At 39.0% G+C, this 26,016-nt stretch overlaps 1 protein-coding gene across 1 annotated transcript in view; it reads right to left on the reverse strand.

Moving 5' to 3' along the window:
• The window catches only part of SORCS2 (sortilin related VPS10 domain containing receptor 2), a 460,992-nt gene that overhangs the window by 46,433 nt on the left and 388,543 nt on the right, over positions 1–26,016 (reverse strand). The window contains 5 exon segments of the mRNA XM_059817647.1: positions 2,261–2,368; positions 3,842–3,933; positions 10,128–10,204; positions 22,133–22,235; positions 23,650–23,796. Coding sequence (XP_059673630.1) covers positions 2,261–2,368; positions 3,842–3,933; positions 10,128–10,204; positions 22,133–22,235; positions 23,650–23,796 — 527 coding nt within the window.

Here is a 26,016-nt window from a genome sequence, read left to right on the forward strand (position 1 = left end):
GGAGCTTGAAATAAAACAGTCTCTGTTCCACAATGTTGCTGTACACTTATTCAGTCATTACATTCCCACATCAGAATTATGTTATCTCTACTAATTTGTGCAGATTTTGACATTGGACTCTTTACTCAAAGTCCTTACTCAAACAAACTCCCTACCAAAGGGAGAAAATGAAATTCCTGTACAAGTAAAAAATGTCAGACTAGGTCTTTAGTAATGGATTTGGGGATTCCTTAGGGTGAAAGAAGACACTGTTAATTTATTCCCATTACCATACACAAGTTCATCTTACCACGTTCTACCCACAAGAAAAAACACTTTTTATCAAATAAAATGGAAAAGATGGCATAGTTGATTCTTTTTTTTTCAGGGAGCGCGTATCAGTGGATGACATTTCTCAAAGACAGCAAATCACTGTAGATTATGTCATGTGCAGCAACTCAGTACAAGCATGAAGTTTTGAGAGAAAATGACCTAAGCCAGACAGAATGACAAAAGGTTTTGATATAAAGTCAGAGGGAGCACCACTGGGCAGACAACGTCACCCTGAAGGTAAAACCCAATCAAAAGCAGTAGGAGAGACAAGGAAGCTGATGTAACAGCAACAAGGAAACACACTGTATGTTTCTTCTTCCCATTTTCTTTAGAGCCTGGTAGGAAGGCTGCAAAGTCTTTTCAGGGCCAGTCTGTGACAGGAGGTGGTTGATGTCCTCCATGTTCAGCAGAACTAGCTGCAAAGTAAGATCCTACAAGCCTGGCATTGAGATGCTTGAGTCAGACTCTCATTCTGCCCTTAGAAACATACGAGTCACATGATGGTCTTTTGTCAATCTGGGCTCATGTACCAAATCTAGCTACAGTTTTATATATTTCAGATGGATGATTTCAAAAAGGTATTATTTACATGAGCTCTTTAGCCTATTCAGCCAGATATTTAAGTACTCTTCGCAAAATCACTGGTTTTAATGATACTTAGCAATAAAAAAGCCCACAGGGCATATAGTCATCACACATCTTTTTATCTGCCAGTAAGTACAGTTTAGGATAAGCTTTTGATCCCTCTACTTCCACTGAAATCAATGGAAATCCTTCATTCAGAGGCATAAGTAACTCCGTGTGGCATATATTATATCATTAAAAAATCCTATGCTTGAGAGAAGAGGAAGATGGTGGAGTAACACTGTTCTTCTCAGGTCATATATGTATAACACAGGATAAATGGGACAGTGAAGAAAGAAAGAAAGAAAGAACGAACGAATGAACTACCAGACCAAATTCACTCTGGTGCAGTACAGTGTTACGAATTTGGCGCAATGCTTTTAAGTACATTGGGTAGGATTTCTGTTTTTCTGAGGATCCTTTACAGAACTCCACACTGGGCTATTTTTTTTTTCCTGGGAAAAACGCTACTGGTACACGTCAAAGGCAGCTCTATTTGTAACTCCTAGGAGAAAAAGCTTGTCATGAACACACTGAGCTCCAATATAAAGGATAACACAAGCTGTTCTGATAGGAGCACACATAACAACCTGCACATCTCTGACTGCATCCCCCTTTCCTGCTGCAGTCAGCATGTGCCTTTCTCTCTAATTGGACAGGTGTTTTTTAGTCTCAGACACTTCTAAAATATTAGCATTTATCCTAGAGACAGAGCAAAACCTGCAGTTCAGATCCAGATGTCCCTGGCCCTTTTGAAAAAGATAAACAGGGGCCTCAGCTGAAGAATTTGGTTATTTTTAACTCTGTTCACAGCATCTGCCTCAGTCACTGCACAGACTTAAAACGTGTACTTGTTAGCACAGTGTTTGGTTACACAAAGTACTGCAATGCTAGTTACTAGGACAACATAGCTGTTTACACTGTGAGAACAATTTTCATAAGAAGAAGGGATAGATATTTAGCATTTCTGAAGTCTGCCTAAGAATCTGTAGAAAACAGAAAAAGTGCAGGAGATAGTTATTTTTTTACCTACATTTCTCAGATTTGTATTTGCAGTCCTATTATTCCACTCTCCCTGGTGGTAACTTTGTGAAATTTCATGTGAACATAACACTTCTTTTTTACAATCTGAAATACTGCACTCAGATAATTTCAAAGACAGGCTGCATACTAGGGCTGTTTGGACATCAGTGTAAGAGTCTGTGTGACTGCAAGGAGCAAAAGCCACTGACTCAAGGACTATCTCAAACATCCACAATTAAAAATATGCTCAAGTACATAAGCAGAAAGAGCCGTGAAAAAAGAGATGAAACCAGAAACTTACGTCATGACCAGTGTCTCATCTCCAGGTTCACTAAGTAATCCATCTACAAAGACTGAAGTGCTGGTAAAATTATGTGTACTCCAAGTCTGGCCTTCATCTATGCTGAACCTGTAAAAAACCAGAAATGGTTTTCATTCACAACTGTTATTATACAAAACAGAATTCATTCATTCAAAAAAAAAAATCCCATCACTGCTAAAGCGCAGGATTAACGATCACCAAAATACAATATGCCTGGACAGTATATCATAGTAATGTGACCTTTTTCTCAGCAATGTATCCAGGGGCTCACATCTTTATTAGAAGTTATATAATAAATTTGCCACAGCAATGGAAATTCTCAGGCAGATAAAAACTGAGGTCTGTCAACAAATTATCTTGCTACCTTGTAGGTTCAAGAGCAAGTTAATATACACTTCATTCTTCCTCGCAGACTCTGAGCTAGAGACCTGTTAAGCAGAGGTCAGTGAAACATGAGAGGCAAAACAGCCCAATTGCTAAAACATGTGGGAGGTGCGGTAACTGCAGGCAGCAAGATGCTGGCCCTTCACAGCTGCTACCATCCACTTAAAAATTCTCCAAAGATGCTGATGAATCAGCAAAACGTATTTCAAATACTCTGTGCACCCAAAAATTATGAATCAAAGTCTCTTTTCTTCTGTACATTTCCTCCAGGTCTTTTGGCTAGTAGGTTAATGATGGCTTTCACTCTAGCTAACCAAGTACATAGCCTAGTTCGTATTAGTTCATACAGTATTATGCAAAAATGAACCTAGTCACAAGTGATAAAGATCTCTTATGTTTTTTATGCCAAAGATGATAGTTTTGTATGCCATTACATAAGGTTACCATACTTTGCTTCACTATCATGCAGTGTGAAACTTGATATTTTATAACAAAATGCTTTACAGCAAATCTTTCCTGCCAAACAAGCTGAGAAGGCTATTTGCTGCGTTATCACCATATGACAGGATCTACGCATACTACAGTTAATTTGTGCATGAATACCTCAGAAGAACTGGGCTTCTTGCATGCTGTGTTACACAGCATGTAAGCACACATAAATCCTATTCCCACTGGATCCCAAAGTTTACATTATATTGCTTTTGCCAGAGCAACTCAGGGCTATTCTCCGACGTCTTCATTCACTGTGGCCCTTGGAGGGGACAGAGCTTTATTACAGTATGAATGAACTATCCTGACTGGATACCTAAGCCACATATGCATCATAGGTTGAGCATCATTGCCATATACTGCTGGAGTAAACTAGTAGCAGACTGACAACCATGCTGAACATGGCTTGTACTGTAGAGTTCCAGGATAGCCTTTTAAGCAAAAATATCTACACTCATGCAAGAAAATTTTGTTATGACCAATGGATTATGCCATGGTACCTTCAGCACCATGAAGTAATCTTTAAGAAAACATCCACCTGCATTTTGTTAACTTAATGAATGTTAAATTAAGCTGACTCTGCCTGCATTTCATATATGATCACATTGAAATGCTCATCTTAAACTCTGAACTTTGCCTGAGGTCTCAAATATACAATAGCTCTACTCTAATTGACTGTAGGATTACTTGAGTATTTTCAGAGGGATAGAGGTGTCTTTGATGGCCACAATAACTCCACCATGGTCCAGGTACAAAATGTGATGCTCTTCTTCAAAGACCTACAAGTCAGACAAAAAAAGGCCAGCTAAGCAAATGCACAAAACAGCAGAAATAAAATGTGTGAGCAAACCAGGATTAAAAGACTTGTATGTTTTATAATGGCCGCACTTCAAATTGAAGAGGACATAAAAGTCAGTTTAACTCTTATATTTCTCCCAGCTGTAAAAGAAAAGAAAGTTAAACAGGTGAATCAGAAAATGTTCAGGTTCAAATCACAGTCAGATTAAACTGTCTAAAATGATTTTAGCCCAAGCTTATATTTCTCACAGTATGCATTCTGCATTCCTTCCTATTATATATCACCAAGTGACCTATCACCTTACTTCGGTATTTGCCATATTCTATGTATCTTGCAAAATAAAATGCTTTGTAGTCTAATTCTAAGAAAAATAGGAAAAGTATTGCTGTCTGTGACTTTTTCACATGTTCTCCAGACTCTACAGATCTTGAAATAATTGGTGCAAGCATGTTTTCTGCATTTCCAGTGTCAATGATTTATTTAAATTAAAACTTTATGTGATCTCACACAAAGGGCGCTCTGAGTTCTGAACCAGAATACATGTACTATTGATTTAATGGTATATAGGATTCAAAATTTCCTGTATTCTTTTCATTCATTCTCTAGAGGTCATCAGCAGTACTAAAATAAATGAACAGGTAAATATCTTTCCTTTTTTACATTTGAAATCTGTTTTAAGACAGGGTTTACTCATGTTATTAACCTGTGAAAGTTCATTTAACATAAGAGTAGGTGATAAAGTGAGAGTTACTACACACACTTAGCAGTTAATAGATGAACATGCAGCCACCTACACGCTTTGACAAAGCAAAGGTGAAAAACATAAAGGTTAGCTTTATTTGTGACTGAAAAAAACCTGACGATACTAAATGCTTCTTTTTTTGACAATACTAAATGCTGCATTTAGAGGATTTATCAGCAAGACTGAACCAGAGGGGAGAGAAAGTGTCTTACAGCGCTTTCACAACTACTTCAAAAATAGTAAGCATTTAATTTGGGTTCAGAATTCAGTCTTCCTCTCATCTAGTAAGAGCTTATTTTATGGGAATCCTAGGGCTTCAAGTGTCTGATCAGCTTTTCACTGTTGTCAATTTACAGGCGAAACCTTGATATGAGATATTTACAGTCCTATCTACTTGTTCCACACAGCTGCATATTTTAGAAGAGAATTCAGTAAAGGATAGAAATTAATTTTAGATGCACTTCAAAAGGATGAGATCAGCTGGAGTCAGATAAGCAAGCAGAGTTTTGATCCTCCTCTAAACTTTATCTGAACTTTTGCTCAAATAAAAATGAATCAAAATGCTGGGACACGGAGTCTCCAAAAGCTTCACCATCACACTGAAGATAAAGGAAGCTGGTATCTGCATCACCTTACCCAAATTACATTTTCCCAGAAAAGCACCATGGGACTTCCTCAAACACCATTTCAGTACCACAGCTTTACCCTACATCCACTTGGCACACTATAAAGCACAGCGGACGTATCACAGGCACATTAATGCCAACTTTATTTCATGCTCTTCTTGCACACGTTTCAAACATTTAATAACCAAAATATATGACATTCCTGATGAAAGCAACTCTTCATCTTCAGTATATTGAAAAGAATTAACAATTTCATGCCTGTGGAGCACAAAAGTAAATATTTATGTCTGCTTTCCAGAAGCAAAACCAAGACAGAGTTTGCAAAGGATTTAGGCAAAGGTGGTCCCAGTGTCAGAGCTGAAGTGTGAACCCAGAAACAAGTGATATGTATGTTCACAGTCAGCCATGAATTCTGATACATGTCTCTCCACTAACTGAAGTCAGGTAATAAACTTATTACGATCCTTACTGGTAGCCAGCATCTACAGAAGTAGATTTTTATAACCTATTTCTATGTTGTTTTCCTTCTTCTGCAATTTCTGGAGCATGTTACGTGCTTTACAATTGTAATGTCAACTTATTTTCTCTCGCTCTCTCTCCTACCTCTGTTCTCCATGTTTTTTCCTGTGTCTCCTAAAAACTTCAGCACCTATTTCAGGTCAGGATATCTGTTGGGAGCAATTAGGAGAGCTCCATGAAATTGTGTTTAAATGATCCTAGAGAAATATACTCCACACAATTTTACTCTGAGATACATAAGTTTCAAAAGTAACCAAAAATGCGCAGAGCCACTCGCTTCTCTCACAAAGTGACATCCATTTCTAAATTCAAATCTGGAAACAGAAGTTTTCCTACACAGAATAAGCCACTTGGACCTCTCCAGGGGTGAGAGGTTGGGATTGCAGCCTTTACTGTTGTGCTTAAAGGTGTTACCATCCATCTCTTAAGATGTCTGCAGAAAAACAAGTAGTCTTGCTTAAACAAAGGTTTTCCAAATTGCTTTGATACAAATGGATTTGACATAGAGAAATAATATTCCAACAAACAAAGCACTGGACTAAAGCTCCAGAGATCTAGATTCCATTTGTAGACATACAACAGACTTTCTGTGTAACCTTTTTATCTTAATTGAGCATTTTGTTGCTACACTAGCTACTTTGGTAGCAGATCAGAGTCGAAAGGTTTTTTGTGGCTGATTTTCTCCTTTCTTTTAAGCCATTTCTTTTGAAAGCCAGACCTTTCTCATACACTGTTTGCCCTATTTCAAGCACAGTCTGGTAACAGATGCTGTTGAAATAGCAATGGCAACCGTAACTGTGAACAGAAAACATTTTTTTTTTAAATAAATAAAACACACTCATACATATACACAAGCTCATGCGTGGCATTTGATAAAGTATCCTAATATTTAAAAAATCATGACTGAAAAAACAGTCCCCACAGGCAAAAAAAATGTTTAAAACCTGTATGGTTTGAAATTGTGTTCAAAGGTAGCCCATTTCTCCCAGGATGCAAGATTTATTTATCTATCTGACTCCTATCATGTTCATTAACACATTTCATGATATTGTTTTCCTGGTATAATAGACAGAGAAATCTTCTAAATAGACATATCTGCCTCACGAGTTCACCTTAGGCTACCTCTTCGTGGTTCACTTAAGATGATCTAAGCCCACGTAGTTCATGATGATGTCAAGGTGAGATTCCTGTCTTCTAGAGGCCAGATCACTGCTGCTGTGTGGATGTTTAAGCTACTTATCACTCAGCTCCTAAATCACTGCTATTTACAGTGCAATGTTGTACAATAGAGAGTCACAAATTTCAGTTTGCCTTAAAATGGTAGGCAGTGGAGCGACGGTTTCAAGAGATACTAACAAGTAGTTCAGGCATCATACAACAGAAAGGCAGAAAAACAACTGGAGCCAGCCCAAGTGGTATTGTGGCTACTTATAATCAGAATCCTTGTTTTTACTTTCCCATTTATCACCACTACTTACTTAATTTCACAAAACTCTCATTTGGGCATTGTTATTTCTACCTATAAACACTGGCTGTATATCCTACCATAGTAAATCTTCCTGAACTCTCATGTGACCTTACCATATGCAAGCTATGGAAATACAGGTTCAGTTGAAATCATTTAAGTGTATACAGCTGGTGAAGAAATTATGGAAAGAAAATGATCAGTAGATCGTTGTTAAATTGAGAATGTATTACAAATTCAGGAACTCAGGGGCTGGTCCCAGTTATGAATCACAAACTGAATCGGAGTCAACAATGTGATGCTAGTGCAAAGAAGAGAAATCTCCTGAAATGAGGTGCCAGTAATGTCAAGACATCAAGGGCAATCATTTTATTCTGTTTAGTACTGATAAAAATTGTAATTCTGCACTCAGTTTTACCATGCTTCAGGAGAGGGATGTCATATTAGATAGTCCAATCAATGAGCAACAAAAAGGAAAAACACTTTAGAAATTCTATCCGTTAGGAAAATCAGTAGACTTGAGTTTGCTTTTTTCCAAGGGAAAAACCCCATATACTCTGGGTAGACATGATAATCACCTTTCAACATCTGAAAAGTTATTCAAAGGCGACAGGAAACCACTCCTCTCCAAAAGCAGGAAGAAATCCATTTAGCTTCCAGAATTTGCGAAATGGCAAGAACAGCAGCAAAAAGCATGGCCAGTTTATGTTAAATATTCAGAAAAATCTATGAAGAATGGTGAAACACCATGTAGCCAGACTGCATAATCTCCTACAGTGGATTAACAAATAGGTCTGGCAAACCTCTGTTAGAGATGTTCCTAGTATGTCTGATGTTGTCTCAAAGCATACAGTTGAATTGCATGATCTTTGACCTTCCTCCCAGTCCTATATTCCTATGAACCAATAGTGCTATTATTTCAGGAAAGCTTTTAATTAATTCCTTGAACTGCCTTTCCTCCAAAGTCCTTTATATTTATTTTTCTGCATTGCTCTGTCACTCTACTCAAGCACAGACTGCTCTTCTAGTCTGTAGACAGCTCTGCAACATCATGTGTGGCATGTGAGAAAGGTGACAGGCACTCACTAATGACAACCGCAAAGTTTCCAAGTCAGTGACTTAAACCCACCCGAGGAGTTATGCGAAAACATGAGCTTTGCTCTCCTTTTGCCAGCTTAGGAAACCTGTAATTCACTGTCTAAATAATTCCCATATCATCTGACTGAAGCCTTGTCTTTTGTTGCATGAATTCCAACAGAGAAAGGAAATGTAGCACTGTCCTCTGGAAGAACTGTTTGATCATGAACAATGAGGCCATAAAATACATGCAATAATCTACATTTTCATTCTGATGGCAAATATTAAGATTGAATAAGCTCTTTCAAAGGCCTCATAGCAGTTTTAATTAAAATAAAGCTAGCAATGGTGTTTTTAATTTTGACTGTCATAATGAGGGATCAGTTTGTGGCTGTTTTTACAGCATGAATAGTCATCTTAAGGTCAAGTTTCATCACATATCATTTGCCTGAGTGTCTCACAAACAAAAAGCAGTGAAAATACGGATTTGATCCCCTTCACTCTTTCCTTCTTATTTTTCACCCCAGAAAAACCATAGAACTTTGGCAAATGATGACAAATTATTAGAGAGGTCTCTGTGAAGTATTAGACAACACAGTACCCACTGTAAATCCTGAACGACTTGCATTTAAACACCTATTTATCATCTGCTAGAATTCAAGAAGAAATTTGGCATAAAATTTTATCTTTTAAACCTCAAAGGACATTATCATGAGAAAAATAATGTACTTCTTTTAAAAAGTCCTTCAGTGGAGTATTAATGGCACCCTACAATAGCAATTGAAGAAATTGTATTTTTCTTTTTTTTTATCTCAAACTCCCTGAGCTCAATAACACTAGTGAGAGCATTTTCACACTTACTTCTTCTCAGATAGTAACACAACTGAATTTTATTTTAGCTGAACACTAAAAGACTATTTTAACTGAAATTAAATGACTTTTTGACACTTTTGGTGGTTTGGGGTTTGTTTTTTTCCTGGATATAAATTATAAGTAGATTCCAGAACTTCCTTATACCTTATGATGATTATTGTTGCTATTTACACTCAAAAAGAAAATATCCCTATGAATAAACATTGCTGAGACAGAGTAATTTAGGAAAAAATACATAATAAAGGTGTGATGTTTAAATTGACACTAGGCTTTGGAAGCAAAAGACATCCAGAATTCAAGTGGCATTACAGCTTCTACAAGACTGTTTTTTTAAAAACATTTTTATGTTTGTAGTCCCAGAATTAATTAAGTCATACTAAAAGGCATTCAAAGTTCTATTGCTTCTTTCAAACTCTTTTTGCTTCCTTAGTTTCAACGGGGAACAAAGTTTAAGCTTAAATACCAGTTTTCAGACTATAAAGAAGAAGGATTTCTTCCTTTCTACCTAAACCATGTCTTTCAGCTTGGAATATTCATACTACCAGATCTAGACAAAGTCCACTTCATTATTAGCATAGAAAGATTACTTAAATTATTAAAAACCTAAACAGATTCTATGGTTTTTTTATGCAAGATACTTCTAAAATCTTTAAAAAGACCACAATATTCGAGTTTCATTAGAACCTGACAGCCCGACCAATTTGAGTCTTTGCAAATCACCTCCTCAATTTCTCCCAGTTTCCAAGAGAAATGGGGATAAATAATAGCCACCTCCCTCAAAAGAGTGGGTATATAAAGATGAGTTAAGCATTATAAAATATTGGGTACATTAAAATTATTTCCAGGTGCCTTTGATGATTCCCATTTCCTACCTGACGCCACGTGTTCCCACAGTCAGACGTTATGTACATTTCTTCTTTATACTCAACCAGCTGGGACCCCAGGTTACCTGTCACGAAACAGGAGGAACAAAGGTTGCATCCACATAAGCGAGAGAGACTGGATCTAGTCCTGATGCTAGTCAGAGTGAGAAGTTTCTAGGTCACAGCAAGAACTAAACTCAGATGATCAGCGGGCTTCCTTCATTTCTGGTAGGACCAGATAAATCCTTTTAAACACATATACGTACACTTTTAACTTCTTCCTTTACATTGCTAGCATCCATAGGTGGGAGTAACGAGGCTTAATTCTAATACTGAAATGCAGAGGCCAAACCAACATTTTAGTTTTGTTGCTGCATACTGAAAAATTATTATAAAAGAACATGTATTTAAGATGTAAGTCTGAAATGCCCATGAACTAAGAAGCCATACCTTAACCTTAATCACATTCTGTAAAATTATTCTTCTTGAAATGGAATTGTTAAAATAAAAAATGTTTTATCTGTCAGACTTTATGAAGTGGTAGCAAAATCTAGAATCTAGAGAAAGATGTAACACTGAAAAGAGGGGGCAGAGGGTTTGAAAAAGTGTGTAAATACAAAAGAATCTAAAGCAGAATTACTTAATTTACCTAAATATTGACCAGGAAGCTACTGAATATTTTGACAAAAAGCACTGAGGAGCAGCAGCTAGCATTCAGATTACTGCAAAACAAACAGAAGTGTTAAAACAAACTTGTGGAAGATGATCTTAGCAGATGCAATCCCAAATACTGAGATCTCCGTCTTTTAACATGCAGTATTTCAAATAGGAAACTATTAAACCACCAGGCAGTTTACAGTATTCTCGGGGAGAAGCAATCATAGCACAATATTCCTTCTAAATGATATCGTCCAGGGGATATGACTGAAATATACGGTTTGCATGTTTTTACAGTAAAAATAAGATCAAAGTTATCAGATCCTCTTAAGCAGGAGAGACGAGAAAAGAAAACACTTGAGATTAGGTTAGCGGTATGAAATTTCACTTGTGTGTTATATAAATAGCTGGTTTTAACCACCAAAACAGATCTGTTTATGCAGAGTGTGCTCATCAGTGCTGAAAGGTTCCTGAGAGGAATGACAGCATCCACTGCCCAAAATACACACTCTATTTGGACTGTCAAGATTGCATGTGCTCCGCTGTTTAACGGTATAACTCTACATTATTTAACCCTAAATACAGCCTAGACAGGATTAGGATATTTATGTTGAATCAGGGAATTTATAGCAGTCATTTCTTTCAATTGCATCCTACATTCCAGAAGATGCCACTGCCCCTTCTCGGGCTTTCATCTTTCCAACCCACTTCATGCTCTCTCATTTATCAAATAATTCAGCACAGATTTAGTTGGCCATATCATTCTGAAAATAAGACCCTATTTCTATAGGCAATGAGGAGATTTGATAAGGTCAGCACACTATAGATGAAGGTGATGTGGAGTGAACACATACTTAAGAACGAGGCTCGTATGGATGAAGTAGATATAAGACCTGTAAGATTAAAAATGTGCCAAAACCAGCTTACACTCAAAGCACTGGCATAACCCTCATGACTACTGTTGGATTTGACAGCACTTCTGTGAGGTGGGAAGGAAAAAGAAATGGGTAACTGTGGACCAAATAGCCCCTGTTTTTTTCCCTGCGAAGATCTTCATCTTCAAAAACAGCCCACCATTAAGTCAGCACTGAGGCCACGGGGTGCTTGCCCAGGAGGTGCGTTGTCTCACCTTCCCACCACTCTGCCTGCTGACTTGGTCCATGCAGCCAGGGTAGCGAGAGCCATCATATGGCTTCCCAAAAGAGTTATCATTTATACATAAGGCTGTCTAGTTTTAAGAAACAAAGGCTCTAGTGATACCAGCAATCAAAATGAAACCTCTGTGACAGAAATGACAGACAGTTACAACCACATCATCAGTGTTAAGAACAAAGGACCACAGGCCTAACACAAGGTTCAAATTTTTTACAAAATAGATTAAGCTTTTGGTTTTATTCTGTCCAATAGTCCTTGGAAAATTACATGTTTTGGTTACAGTCATGTTGCGCTCATTTAGGCAGATCTTCCACTATAAGAGAAAAAACCCCAACAATTAAACATGATTAGGTCCTGAATGTTATCTGATGAGACAGATTTAAAATGAAAGCTTGACATCTGTATTCAGTTGTATTTTCTCCCCAGATTCAAGTTTATTTAAATTTATTTGGTTTATGGCCATTTTCAGTTCATTATCCTTTGAATCCTAGAACCCCATGTAAGCAAAGATTAGGAAACATGATCTGATTTTCCTGAGTCTCACAGTTTTCATCAGCAAGTAGCACCAGATCCCATCAGCTTTGTGTAGCAAAGATTAATCTGGTCACTAGAAGGAGGTATGAATGAGAAATCACCTTCACAGGAGTTGTAGGAATGGAAGGGAGATTTGATTTGCTGTTTATACAAAACATTACTTTTGATATTCTTACTTTCCTTTGTATAATTTTCACCGGTATATGTTTCTGCAAATGGGTATATTCTTGTGCTTCTGCAATTACTCACAGAATGTTTTCTTTGGGATAGCAAGGGATAGAAATATTTATTTCCTTCCTAGAATCTGAAGTATTGCTGTCAGTCTACACCCTTCTTTGCACAGATACCTTTAATGAATGCATTGTTAGTTTTGCTCCTGGATAAATTCTGTTTATTCTACCTCTTTTTACTACTTACTGAAATCTGCTTACATGAGTAGATCTTTATTTTGAGAATTGCTATGGATCTGCACTTTAAAGAGCGCAGTGGTAAATTGCCTTAGCTAATGGAGAATTAGTTTGTAAACTAAACAGCATCAACTTGTGCTTCATTAGAAAGCCTTTTATATCCAGCTGATATGGTAATGACTGAAAGATATTAGCAACAGCTTTGTAATTGCAGCTCTGTAACAAGACAGACATGACTTCTCCTAGTTTGGGTGTTACCTTTATTGCCTTTTCTTGGTAAATGAGCAAAAGGAGTTGGTGGATTCAATCACAATTACAAAGAAATGCCATTCTGTCAAAAAACACAACCGATGACAAACTTGGCATAAAGGCTGGTGTACTGCTTTGGGAAAAAGGACTTCACTGCTCTTTGATCTTTGAAAGTAGTCCATCCCCAGGCCAAGGGTGAAAACCCAGAGGTGGTCCATGCAGAAACTTCTGATTGCTGATATGATGTTCTGTGCATTAATGAAGGCTGTAATTTCCACTACTTCCAGATTTTTTAGGAGACGCAAGTATATTACATAATTTTGCAAACTTTATAAACTCAAGTCTTCAAGCACATAAGAAAACGCTTTCTGTAAGGAAGGACAAAACTTTTCAACTTAGCTGCAGTTTGCTATGTGGGTACTGCAGACAACGTCTTGCTGAAAAACAGCGTCAGTGGATTCAGAAAGAAAAAGGAGGTGAGGCAGCAAGCAGGAAACCTGCATCACCGGTGGAGACAGGGAGGCTCCTGCAAAGCGCAGGGGGTTATTTGCAGTGGGAAGCAGCCACGCAGCCACATCTCAGGGGTGACAAGCAGAAGGAAATTTCCACAGGAACACACAGGGAGGCATGATGAGTTTAAGCCAAGGGTATCTTTGAAAGCTGTTAGCCTGAAAAACTAGAACTGGAATAAAACTAAGTCCTTCAAAGAACTTAGCGGACTCACCACAGTTTTATTTGCAAACCTTTCTATTTAACATGTGTCACACAAGAGTTTTCTCTATTTAAAGAATTACATTGTTTTAACTTTATTTTTTATAGTCTAATAAAAAAAAAAACTTCAAAGATTTGGGACATTCTGTTATTTTTGAGATTTAAAATAAAGTGTACAATTTTACTTCAAGGCTCTAGCTACCTTGCAGCGTGTCATGTTACTGGATTAAGCCAGCTAACTAGACAAAGCATATGTAATAGCACCCCATAAACCCCTTTACAACAGCTCCAATTCACACCAAATGAAATGCAAAAAATCCTGACATTAGCAACTTTACAAACAAACAACTACAAAGTCCCAGGAACACTCAGAAAGTACAGCTGAAACATCCTGAAAGTTTCCATGCCATATCCGAGAGGAATTACAAATTTTATTTGTGGTAAGTGTGGAAGCCAACGACACATAGGCAGAACTGACATTGCGATCAAGTGATACAGAAGGTGAGAAACAGCCAAATTATGCTCAGCCCCAAGACTAGTTTGTAAGTACCATGCCCACCACGTCCTGAAGTGTTCAGGCTGTACCGCACACCCACAAACACCAGTGTGCTGTTTGCCTGGTGAATCGTTCCAAAATCTGTGCTCCTTATTACCGCTGTAAATGTCTGCAGTAACTCCTCAGGTGTGCCACTACAACACGGAAAGTTTTCTGTCATTTTAGCGGGTCTGTGTTAGATCTCAAAATCCATCTGTGATAACTAGTAAAGGTAACAGAATACACTGAAGGCAATTCAGGTTCATACTGAAAAAGTTACTGCATCTGGAATGGGTAATCAACTGCAGACTATATTAGCCAGAGCTATAAGTGGCATAATTTTAACATCACTTTTTGATCTAAATGGCCTGAAAACTCCTTTAACACATGACACAGGGCTGTTCTGCCATCTAGTTTCAAGAAGTTTTGTCTGTAATATAGAAGCTTCTCAAGTTTGTCTTATTTTATATTCTTTTTATAGCTAAATGACAGGAACAGGAAAGAAAACTCTTCATATTACTGTGAATGTTTGCTTCAACTTTGCTTTCTACACTTCTTATCGAATTTTAAATACATTGTTGTTAAAGACATTTTTAGAGGTTCATACTTTGTCCCTAAAAAAGGGATGGCATTATTGCAGACAACACACATACATGAAATAAGGGAAGGCCAGAGACTGTCCTACAGCCTTGAGGTCACAGAATCACAGAATCACTAAGGTTGGAAAAGACCTGTAAGATTATCAAGTCCAACCATCAACCCAACGTCACCATGTCCAATAAATGACGTCCCACAATGCCACATCCACACATTCCTTGAAAACCTCCAGTGATGGTGAATCCACCACCTCCCTGAGCAGCCTGTTCCAAAGTTTCACCACTCTCTCAGTAAAGAAATTTTTCCTAATATCCAGCCTGAACCTTCCGTCGACCTTAGAAGGGCGACGAAGCTGGTGAGGGGTCTGGAACACAAGTCTTATGAGGAGCAGCTGAGGGAGCTGGGGTTGTTTAGCCTGGAGAAGAGGAGGCTGAGGGGAGACCTTATCGCTCTCTACAACTACCTGAAGGGGGGTTGCAGAGAGGTGGGTGTTGGTCTCTTCTCCCAAGTGACTAGTGACAGGACTAGAGGAAATGGCCTCAAGTTGCGGCAGGGGAGGTTCAGGCTAGATATTAGGAAAAAGTTCTTTACTGAGAGAGTAGTGAAACATTGGAATAGGCTGCCCAGGGAGGTGGTAGAGTCACCCTCCCTGGAGGTATTCAAGGAGCGTGTGGATGTGGCATTGTGGGATGTAGCTTGATGGACATGGTGCTGTGTGGTGTTGGGTGGGTTGGTTTTTGGTGTGTTGTGCCTTGTTGTTGTTCTGTGGTGGTTGGCTTGTGTGGGTTCTTTGGAGACTTTTTTTTTTTTTTTTTCCAGGTTGGACTTGATGATCTTACAGGTCTTTTCCAACCGTAGTGATTCTGTGATTCTGTGATTCTGTGATTCCCTGGCGCAACTTGAGGCCATTTCCTCCTGTCCTGTCGCTAGTCACTTGGGAGAAGAGACCAACATCCACCTCTCTGCAACCCCCTTTCAGGTAGTTGTAGAGAGCGATGAGGTCTCCCCTGAGTATCCTTCAGATTGAACAACCACAGTTCCCCCAGATGCTCCCCATAAGACTTGTATTCTAGACCCCTCACCAGCTTCATCGCCCTTCTCTGGACATGCTCCAGCACCTCAAGGTCCTTCTTGTAGTGAGGGGCCCAAAACTGAACACAGTATTCGAGGGGCGGCCTCACCAGTGCCGAGTACAGGGGCACGATCACCTCCCTACTGCTGCTGGCCACACTGTTTCTGATACAGGCCAGGATGCTGTTGGCCTTCTTGGCCACCTGGGCACACTGCTGGCTCATCTTCACCCAGGTGTTGATCAACACCCCCAGGTCCTTTTCTGCCAGGCAGCTTTCCAGCCACTCATCCCCAAGTCTGTAGTGTTGCATGGGGTTGTTGTGACTGAAGTGCAGGACCCGGCACTTGGCCTTGTTGAACCTCATACAATTGGCCTCGGCCCATCGATCCAGCCTGTCCAGATCCCTCTGCAGAGCCTTCCGACCCTCGAGCGGATCAACACTCCCTCCCAACTTGGTGTCATCTGCAAACTTGCTGAGGGAGCACTCTATCCCCTCATCCAGATCATCGATAAATATATTAAACAAGACTGGCCCCAAAACTGAGCCCTGGGAGACTCTGCTTGTGACCAGCTGCCAACTGGATTTCACTCCATTCACCACGACTCTCTGGGCTCGGCCATCCAGCCAGTTTTTTACCCAGTGAAGAGTGCACCTAAGCTATGAGCCACCAGCTTCTCCAGGAGAATACCGTGGGAGACAGTGTCGAAGGCTTTACTAAAGTCCAGGTAGACAACATCAACAGCCTTTCCCTCATCCACTAGGCAGGTCACCTGGTCATAGAAGGAGATCAGGTTAGTGAAGCAGGACCTGCCCTTCATGAACCTGTGCTGGCTGGGCCTGATCCCTTGGTTGTCCTGCACGTGCCCTGTGAGCGCCCTCGAGATGAACCTCTCCATAATCTTCCCCAGCACCGAGGTCTTCTCGTGGAGCCTCCATCTGCTGCCTTTCCCTCAGGGACGGTAGGGTGTGGCTCCACCAGTCTATCTCCCTCTCGCACTCCCTGATACCCCTCTCAGCCTCTCCATTTCCTCCTTCAGCTCTGCCACCAGGCTCAGCAGATCGTTCACCTGGTCCCACCGCACACAGGCGTTGTCTCCCCTGGCCTCCGGCACCAGCGACAGGCTCAGGCACTCCTGGCAGCCGGAGACCTGGACAGCTGCATGCCGGAGCAGCAGCTCTGTCTGGGTTGCCACATTCCTTCTGGCAATGGCTTTCAGCCGAGTGGAGACCATAGCTGGGCCTGTTCTGGGAGGGCGATGACCACTCGTCGAGAAAGCCCCAGTTGGCGTGACGCGACCATATTCACACCACAGAGCACTCAGCCCTGTCTCTCCCCAGGTGGTGCTACCATGGCCAGAAGATGTATTTTTGTGAGGTTTGGGGGGGGTTTTTTGGTTTTGTTTTTTTTTTTTTCCAGTTCACATTACCTGAAATAACATGAGGGTTATGTTATTGGCCATGAAAATGGTGTTTTCATGTGATGAAACTGAGGATGTGTGTGGCACGCCCCCGATCATGACAGATGTATCTGAGGCTGGAAGGCCAAGGTACGTTGGGCTGTGTAGGTTAGGAGAGGTAAACCTGGTGCTGTCTTGACCATAGCGCTTATCAGAAACAGTCCCATGTGTGTGCCTTCTCCCAAAACATGGCCTGGGCGCCCATATACACCTGAATTCTTAAACACTTCCCCAAAGGCTTTTGTCACCAACAGAGGCAGGATACTTTGCAAGATGGACTCTTGGTCTGAGTCAGTATGACTCTGCTGTTGTTATGTTCTGACACCTTTTTTCTTCAATTTAGGAAACAAAAGGAAACATTCTGGTCTGCATTTTGGATTTTTTGATTAAGCACAGCCGTCTCTCATTTCTATTATTTGCATTCTTGTAAACATTTTCAAACTGTGCTTTGGGATACACGAAATCCTTATCTGCTTTTTCACTTGTTCTGAGTAAAGGCTAATTTTAAAGTAACTGGGTAAAATCTCATCTTCCATCCCTGCAGGGGTGGCAGTCCCAAAAACTAGAATACAGGGGTACTAACTACCCTTCAACATATTTCTCCAAGCTATTCATAACTTTGCACATGACAGTTCACCAGATGGTAGCACAGGGATGTGAAAGAAAGCGATGCACTTTAGTGACGACCAGTAGCCAGCCAAGCTCTCTGGAAAGGTGGTATAGCTGTGAAAAACACATACAGCTCTCAAGAGAGTAATTAAAAGTTTGTCTTTGCTCAGGCGTTTTGGCAGGTTCCTACAGGGTCACACAAATATGGGAGATTACTTCCACTGACAATTTACTATTAATTTACATGTTTTAACCGCTACTTATCACTGCATTTACCCATATTTTTATATGTGATTTTAGACATGCTTACTGTGAGAAGAAATAATCCCCATATGCAATGCTTCAATAATCCTTCTAATATGGAAAATCTTTTCCAGCCACCTAAGTTTAGCATACAGGCAGGTACCTACTGCAAAAAGAGGGATGTACCTTGCCTAGATTACTGGTCATTAATACAGTTGTAACATTCCTTCAGTCAATGCACAATAAGCTAAAATTTTGTGGTTTGTCAACTTGTAGTCACAGTGTAGAACAAACAACCAATTTGTGCTTAAATGTCCCAGATAGACAGTTTTTGCCTGGCAAACTGAAGATGTGTTTAGCTGAGGGAGTGATTCACACCATCAGAATGGGGGAACATGTTTACACGAGAAAAATCCAAGTGAATTGCAGCATCTTCACTCCAAAATGCACTGGGAAATGCTCAATCATGTCCCTGGTTACCTCATCCTTTTTATAGTAGCATCCTGGTATGCTACTTTTGTGAAAAATTATAGAAATTTATCACCAGGTATGCAATGTATTTGGGCCTCATATGACAAAAAGTAAACGGAACTTTCCAGCACTTCCTCAGTTCTTGTTAATGTGCAGAATTTACTGCTTGCTTGATTTGCCAACTGGATTGGAAGCTAAGCAGACAATTGTTGTAAACTAGCACCTGAAAAGTCTACACTTCTCTAAACATTTTTCATAGAAAAGTCCTTCACAAGTTTATAGTAAAAATTTACACATCAATTGACACACATTTCATAGCTGATGCTGTGAGTAATAGAAGCTGTTGCCAAGATTAAAATGCATGAAAATCAAATCTCAATGCAAAATCCTATTACATTTCCTAAAGGGAGCAAAGCAGTTATTTAAAAGAACACTTTAATATGCAGCTATAAAATTTAATATTCTGTCTGCACAATTTATATATATACATAAGCTAAAAATATGCATTCCTCAGAACTATTTATGCAACTTTAATAGAGTGGAATTTTTATTTGTAAATATGAGTTTAAAAAGATGCAATTTTAAAATCCTATTATTGCATTTTTCCCAAATGCTCTAGGCATTAATGCCTTTCGCCATTTAATTATTTTTTAAATTAAAACAATATTCAGTAGTCTCTGTGCTCTGATTTTCAAGCACAGTATCAAAACTATCCTTAAGTCACAGGTTAGGTTTTCCATTACCACAAGCAGCTGTGTTGTATAAGCTTTCAGTAAAGTGGCCAAACTCCACATTAAAGAGATTTTTTTTGGTTTTTTGCCTTTTTGATTGATAACCACACTGCTCTTAGTGAGAGGATGAACTTCATGGCTTTTATGGTTAGAAACTTTTCTAATTTCTAGTTCTTACCCACTTGTTTACATCACTTGTTTCTACCCCATGGTTACACTTTCAGCAAAAAAATAATATTCTTTGTTGTCCTTTATTTTTCTCAGCTAGTGAGGTTCCTCTTGTAAATATTCTCTATTTCCATCAACTGTCAAGTAGTCTGTCATCTTAGGACCTGCTCATTGGCCCTGAAAATTGATGATCAGAATTGAACACATTCTTATTAATAATGTCGCTGTACCGTATTTTGCCAGAGTATTAGTATTTCCCTCTCTCAGTTGGCAATTATTTACCTTCAGCCTGAGAATACATTTCCCTTTTTCACAGCACAAAGCACTGATGGTTCCTAGACGCACTGTGATCAACTGACATTCACAGATCTTTATTGTCTTCAGCCATTTCCAGAAGATGCGCTCTCCCTAAATCTAACAGTAAAATTCCAATAGTGTGTGATGTGGCCCAAATAATCTGATTCTGTATCTGCTAAGAACCTAGTACTTCTGTCGATTTGCATAGGATTATCAGTTTCAAGGATCAGGCCAGAAGAAATTCAAGCTCATTGTATGCAAAGTATTTCTGATAAGAAGTGTAAGTTTACAAGGATATCAGGTTTGCCAGATAAGACTGAACATGTGCACTGAATCCAGATGACCTGAGCATCCAAATAATGTAAATGCAAGTCAAAATCAGAGTTGATTCAGGTTGTCTGTTGGCAAGGGGATGCAGCTGCTCTTCAAGATTTTTAAGACTCCAAAATAAGTCTCTTGGCTCTGTTTGCAACTACATGACCTTCTACCAGAGAAAGGACATACTGCACTACTCTTGGGCAAATTTTTCTGAATTTCACACCATTCCTCCTAGCTTTTTAGCCAACTGCTATGAGCAAGGGCACCTCTCTACAATTTCCATTACATTATAGGTCGCTCCACAATCAAGTCAAATTTAACATCAGTCCAGTTCTTAATGGTATCTGGATGTCATCAAAAAACCTCCCTAATATTCACATTGAGGAAAGCTGTTGACAAGTTTACCTACTGGCTACGGTGAGACAATGTCACAGTGCTAAAAATCTCACCCCATTCTAGGAAGGAATTAAGGGAAAAATACTATTCTCCAACCTGCCATCCTGAATATCATCTCAGAGAACAGTGCACTTAAACTCCACAAAACCCAACCAAATGAAAACAACCCAATATCTCAAAGAATATCAGTTCACCACACCAGATTATAATGCAAGGACAGAGAAAAATGAAATAGAAGTAACGGAATAACGAATTAAACCTCATTGCTTAATTTGTTACTAGAAAGCATTCAGGTACAATATGGTGAGGCTAAAATTAAGAACCTACATTAGAATAGGAGTACCTTTATGTAAAAAGAAGATCCCTGAGATGGAAGCTATTTTTTGAACTATTGCAGTTCATAAAATGTGAATTAAACACCTAATAGAAATGTATCTACAAGAGAACTGTAAAAATTCTTAGTCTCAGTCATGTCAATAAAAACATAGCAGCATTTCACCAGGTAGGTCTGCTTCCAGTGAAATACTTTAAACTTCATTTACACTAGGGGAAAACTTGAAATCTTCAGTTATACTGAAGTAATGGCAGCTGTCAGTCTCTTTCAACACCAACTATGCTCACCTTGATATTCTCAGGAAATTTTCAATTTAGTAAGCTGTTTATAAGAGCCTAGTGTAGGCTAAGGCAGAAAGCATTATTGATTAGAAACAGATATACTTTTAGGAGAAGAAAAGCAGTACATGTGTGTATTTCACCTAAACATAATCCATAACATAAAAATAAAATAATGCAATTTAAGAAAGCTCTTAGGACAGTTAACATTTCAACAATTTTGAAACAAAGAAACATAAAATTAAATTAAATGAATAGATGAATCATAAGGATACAAAGTAAAACAGTTATGTAAATATTTTTCTTGATGAGTAGTCAACACTGCAATGGAATTTCTTTTATTAAATGTCACTTCACAGTACCATGGCTCCATATGTATGTTATAATGGAGAAGCCACAACCAACACACAGAACAAAGGCTTGGCCACTGTTTACATCAGTTTATTGGACTTGCTGGGCTATTCATGATGTTGGAGGCCCTACACCACACTTCCAGAGAAAAAGAATGCAGGACAAGTCCTTCAGCCACTGTCACTCTTCCACACCACGCTAATGGGGAAGCAGATACTATACAGCACAGAAAAGCATAATGTATCCTGTTGCATATCTGTCCTAGAAGACACAGCTCTGGGACTTCAGTTAACTTTTATTAAATTGTTTGATCAAGAGATCTCATAAAGGGTTATTCTGCAGGGAAAGCCTTATATTGACTGGTACATTATAAATCAAAAGACTAGATCTACAAAGAACTGCTGCCACATTGCAGGTCTTAAAAAATAATTTTATGCATTTACCTGCCCCCATTATGAGCCCTGGTGCAGTGTCCTTCGTATGGACTGTTCCTGACACATAGGGATTGTCTGCCCAGCGGAGATGGAGGTGAAGGTAGCAGTCAGGCTTGTGGGGGAAGAAGACGACAAGTTTAAAAAAAAAAACAAAAAAAAACAAAAAAAACCCAAACCCAAACCCAACAACTGGTAACAGTTATGCTCCTACAATAATGAAAGCACAGACAGGGAGCAGCTTCAGCAATGTATGTCTTTGTAGAGAAAGAGAATGGTTGTTTGCCATGGAGCCAATGTCCAGCCTGAAATATTAACCTTAGCTATCTAACTAACAAGAATCTCCGGTGATGTATGTGTAGTCTGCCACTGTCTCAGCAAAAAGATTTCCAAACTCAAAAAAGTCAGGATTAAATTATTGTATAAAAACCCGTTGTGACAGGACAATTGCTTAAAAAATATAACTAACAGCAAGAAGTATTGCATGTTTTTTGGTCCCAGGTAACTGGTAAAATGATGAATAAAACCAACTGTAGTGAAATTTCTTTTGTAGAAGAAAAGTGCTATGAAAAATAGCATAATGACTTTTGGACATGTCTGATCACCTTTCCTTGCTAAGCAACTTACTGCTGCTTGCTGTTTGTGCAGCGGCACTCAAAGGTCATGTTGCTCACAGCAATCTGACCATGAGCTTTACCAGGAGGAGGCTGCCAGCACTGCCTGGGAGCTGCTGCCACTGTGATCCCTCCGCTCATCTCAGAGAGCTCCGGATCAGGCCCTGCAGGCTTGAGACACATAGCACACACAGTCTTAAACTCTTCACCAGGGAGCCAGCAGCTCCAGCCCTCCATTTCTGTTACATGGAGAGGGATCAAATCTATGGCAGTGGCAGGACTAAAAGCTTTTATTTCACCCAGCCTGGAGTCCGCAGGAGCAGGGAGTCAGTGAGAAAAATGCAAGGTTTTCAGTACAGCCTCACAAATAACAAAATATTATGGGACATCTAAACAAACTGAAATAACATTATTTTACAAAAAGAAAGGCCTTTTTCATGCAGTTAACTGTGGTGTTTATTTCCAAGCAACTGTCAAGAGTTCCCTTTGACAGGGAACCAAGGGTTACCTTGGTTTAAGATGAAACAAAAATATGAAAGATGGAAAGAGAAAAGGCATTGGTAAGCTCTATTTGACTGATGATGTACCCCTTATATCCAGACACAAATGACTGTTGTCATGATTATTCTGAACTGGGTTGTGTGGTTGACACACAAGAAAAAATGTCCTTTTTGTGTCAAAGTAAGCTCTACAATAAGAAATGCAGCGCAACAGAGAGTCATGACTACTCACTCTACAAGATGACTGAACTAACAGCTTGTGAAACCACTCCTCATGCAATGCAAGATTTGCCTACTAGTTTGGCTGGTAAACTTGGCGCAAAGCTCTTGGGCTGTCAGAACTACTGCAGAGCCTACCGGGAAAATAGTTCTTGTGCACTCTAGAGAAAAGGATAGGGTAAAAAGAACCACTTACAGGTTTGCAGTTTGTTGGTTTGCCATTCATATCAATGTCTGGAGGCTTTAGAAAATCCCAGTCACGGCCTTTGTTGTAGGTTATCAGAGTTGTAACTTTCCCATCAATTTTCTGGTTGGCCAGAAAGACTCCTTTTACACCTCTGACCTGAAGCATACAGGAGAGAGGGTTAATGACCAGCACATCTGCATTTTTTTCAGCAAGGATTATCCCTGATTAGCTGCTTTTTTGTGGCTCTGAATTGTGTACCTCAGGTAGTTTCTCCACTAGGAAAGTGAGTGATACCTTAAAAAAAAAATGAGGAAGGCAAAAGGATAAGAGGAAAGGGAGAAAGGGAGGATAATTACTAACTGATTTGTATTTCTAAATGTATTTAAAAAGGATATACAGTTCTCTCAATGTCAGAAGGCTAATCACATGTAGCTTATACAGCATAATACTAAAATTACGATAACATGGCCTTACTGTACACTACTGTCAAAATTACAGCTCTGCATTTTTTTAAAATATGGACATCTCTAAAATATTATTCTACAAATGATGTAAGCAATTTATAACAGCAACCTGACTTTTACACTGAAGTCATGTGACCCACATCGTATAAATAGTACACAAATAGGTTACAATAACAAAATACAATATAATATCCTCTAAAATAACAGTGAATTAGGAAGTGCAATTGTCTTTTGTAGGAAATAAATGCAGACATTGGGGGAAGAAACAGTGAGGGCTGAATCAACCTCTCAATCATCTGTAGTGCTTCCAACACCCAGCCTACATCCACACATTTAGCCTTCCTTCACCTGTATAACCTCTGAGGAGAAAGAAAAAAAACAGTTTAGAGGCTCTCTCTTCTCTTGGGCACACTTAGTTATTTTATTTCAAAACAATCTGTATTAGAAAATTATTACAACTCAGAGTGTCAAAGTTAACGGGGATAATTTTTAGAAGCAACCCAACAGTAATTGCACCTTACTATGTTAAGTTCTAGCCCTAACATTTACGTTATATGTTAGTATTCCACCCAATGGCACGAGATAAAAGCTTGTATTAAATTTGAATGTTTCCTTAAGAGTGCTCATTTCCCTTGCAATTATTTATGAGGCTTCTTGAATTTTTTAAAAATTCTTGACAACGTATATCAACTCATATACCATTTCCAGCATAGTCCAGCTCTCTAATCTGCTTATGTGCTGACATTCAACAAAACCAAATCATTCATTACAACTAAATGCACAAGATAGCCAGCTCTTTGCATGACCAAGAATATTTGCCTTTTGCTGACATAATTCATTTCTGGACTTACTATTTATTTTGTATCTGAAATACTTACTCTTTCCTTTTTTTCCAACTACCAGTTATGAACTCCCTTTGACATTCATTTAACGAAAGTCTGCATTTAGGATGAAAAGAAAGCATCCCTTCCAGCAGGCTATAGATTTGATACCTATTGTTTATAAATGCATACTTTTTTCTAAGGAACTGACCCAAATCTACAGATAATAAGAATGTTCTGCTGGTTATGGTAACAGTCTAGAAGTTGGAAATATTTTTACATTTAGATAAGCAAATTCTGTACAGATATTTTAATACCCTGCTGTCACATGAGCTCCTTTCTTCCTTAAACCCCATGCATGAATGTTTGGCTTACTTAGCCAGGATGCTGGAAGCTCAGAATCACCTCCAAGTCAAACATAGCATAAAAGTCAACTACTTTGCAGTGCAGGTGAGAAAAGAAAGGGGAGGGAAGAAACTAGGAGCCTGCTTTCTTTACTTTCAAAGCATTTTCATCTTGCTGGGGCTTTATTACATATTCTGCTTTCCAGAGATGGCACAGCCGTGAATACGACTGAAAAGCCTGGCAGTTCAAACATTTACATGGGAAGGTAGACTTGGGGTTCAATTTCTGCGCACGTCCTTTTTCCAGTGAACACAATATTAAATATTTAAACAATAATTGATAAGGGACTGCAGCTGAAGTTTCCCTCTTCATTTGTGGATGGCAGAAACAGTGCTGCGTCATGAATATTTTTGTTTCCTCTCTCTTTTTCTCTTATTCTTGTTTAATGAATATTTAATCATTCCATATAATCATTCAATGGGAGTCAGGCTAAAATTTTCCTCCTTTGCCACTCCCGTCTCTAACCTAACCAAGTGCTAGGGTAACCTCTCCTCTCTAGAATATGAGACATAAGTGTTTGAATCTGTCAGACACAGAAAGGTTATGAAAAAAATTCTTCCAGTGTCTCAGTTAACTTCTCTCACTGTGGCTCTAAAAGATAAAAGCTGACCAGCACTTCAGCAGTTCTATTTTGAATGAAAGCAATAAATCCTGCTTGAAATAATAAATACGTTTCAGGCATCTAT

Source organism: Gavia stellata, chromosome 5 (assembly GCF_030936135.1).
Source record: "Gavia stellata isolate bGavSte3 chromosome 5, bGavSte3.hap2, whole genome shotgun sequence".
NCBI lineage: Eukaryota > Metazoa > Chordata > Aves > Gaviiformes > Gaviidae > Gavia > Gavia stellata.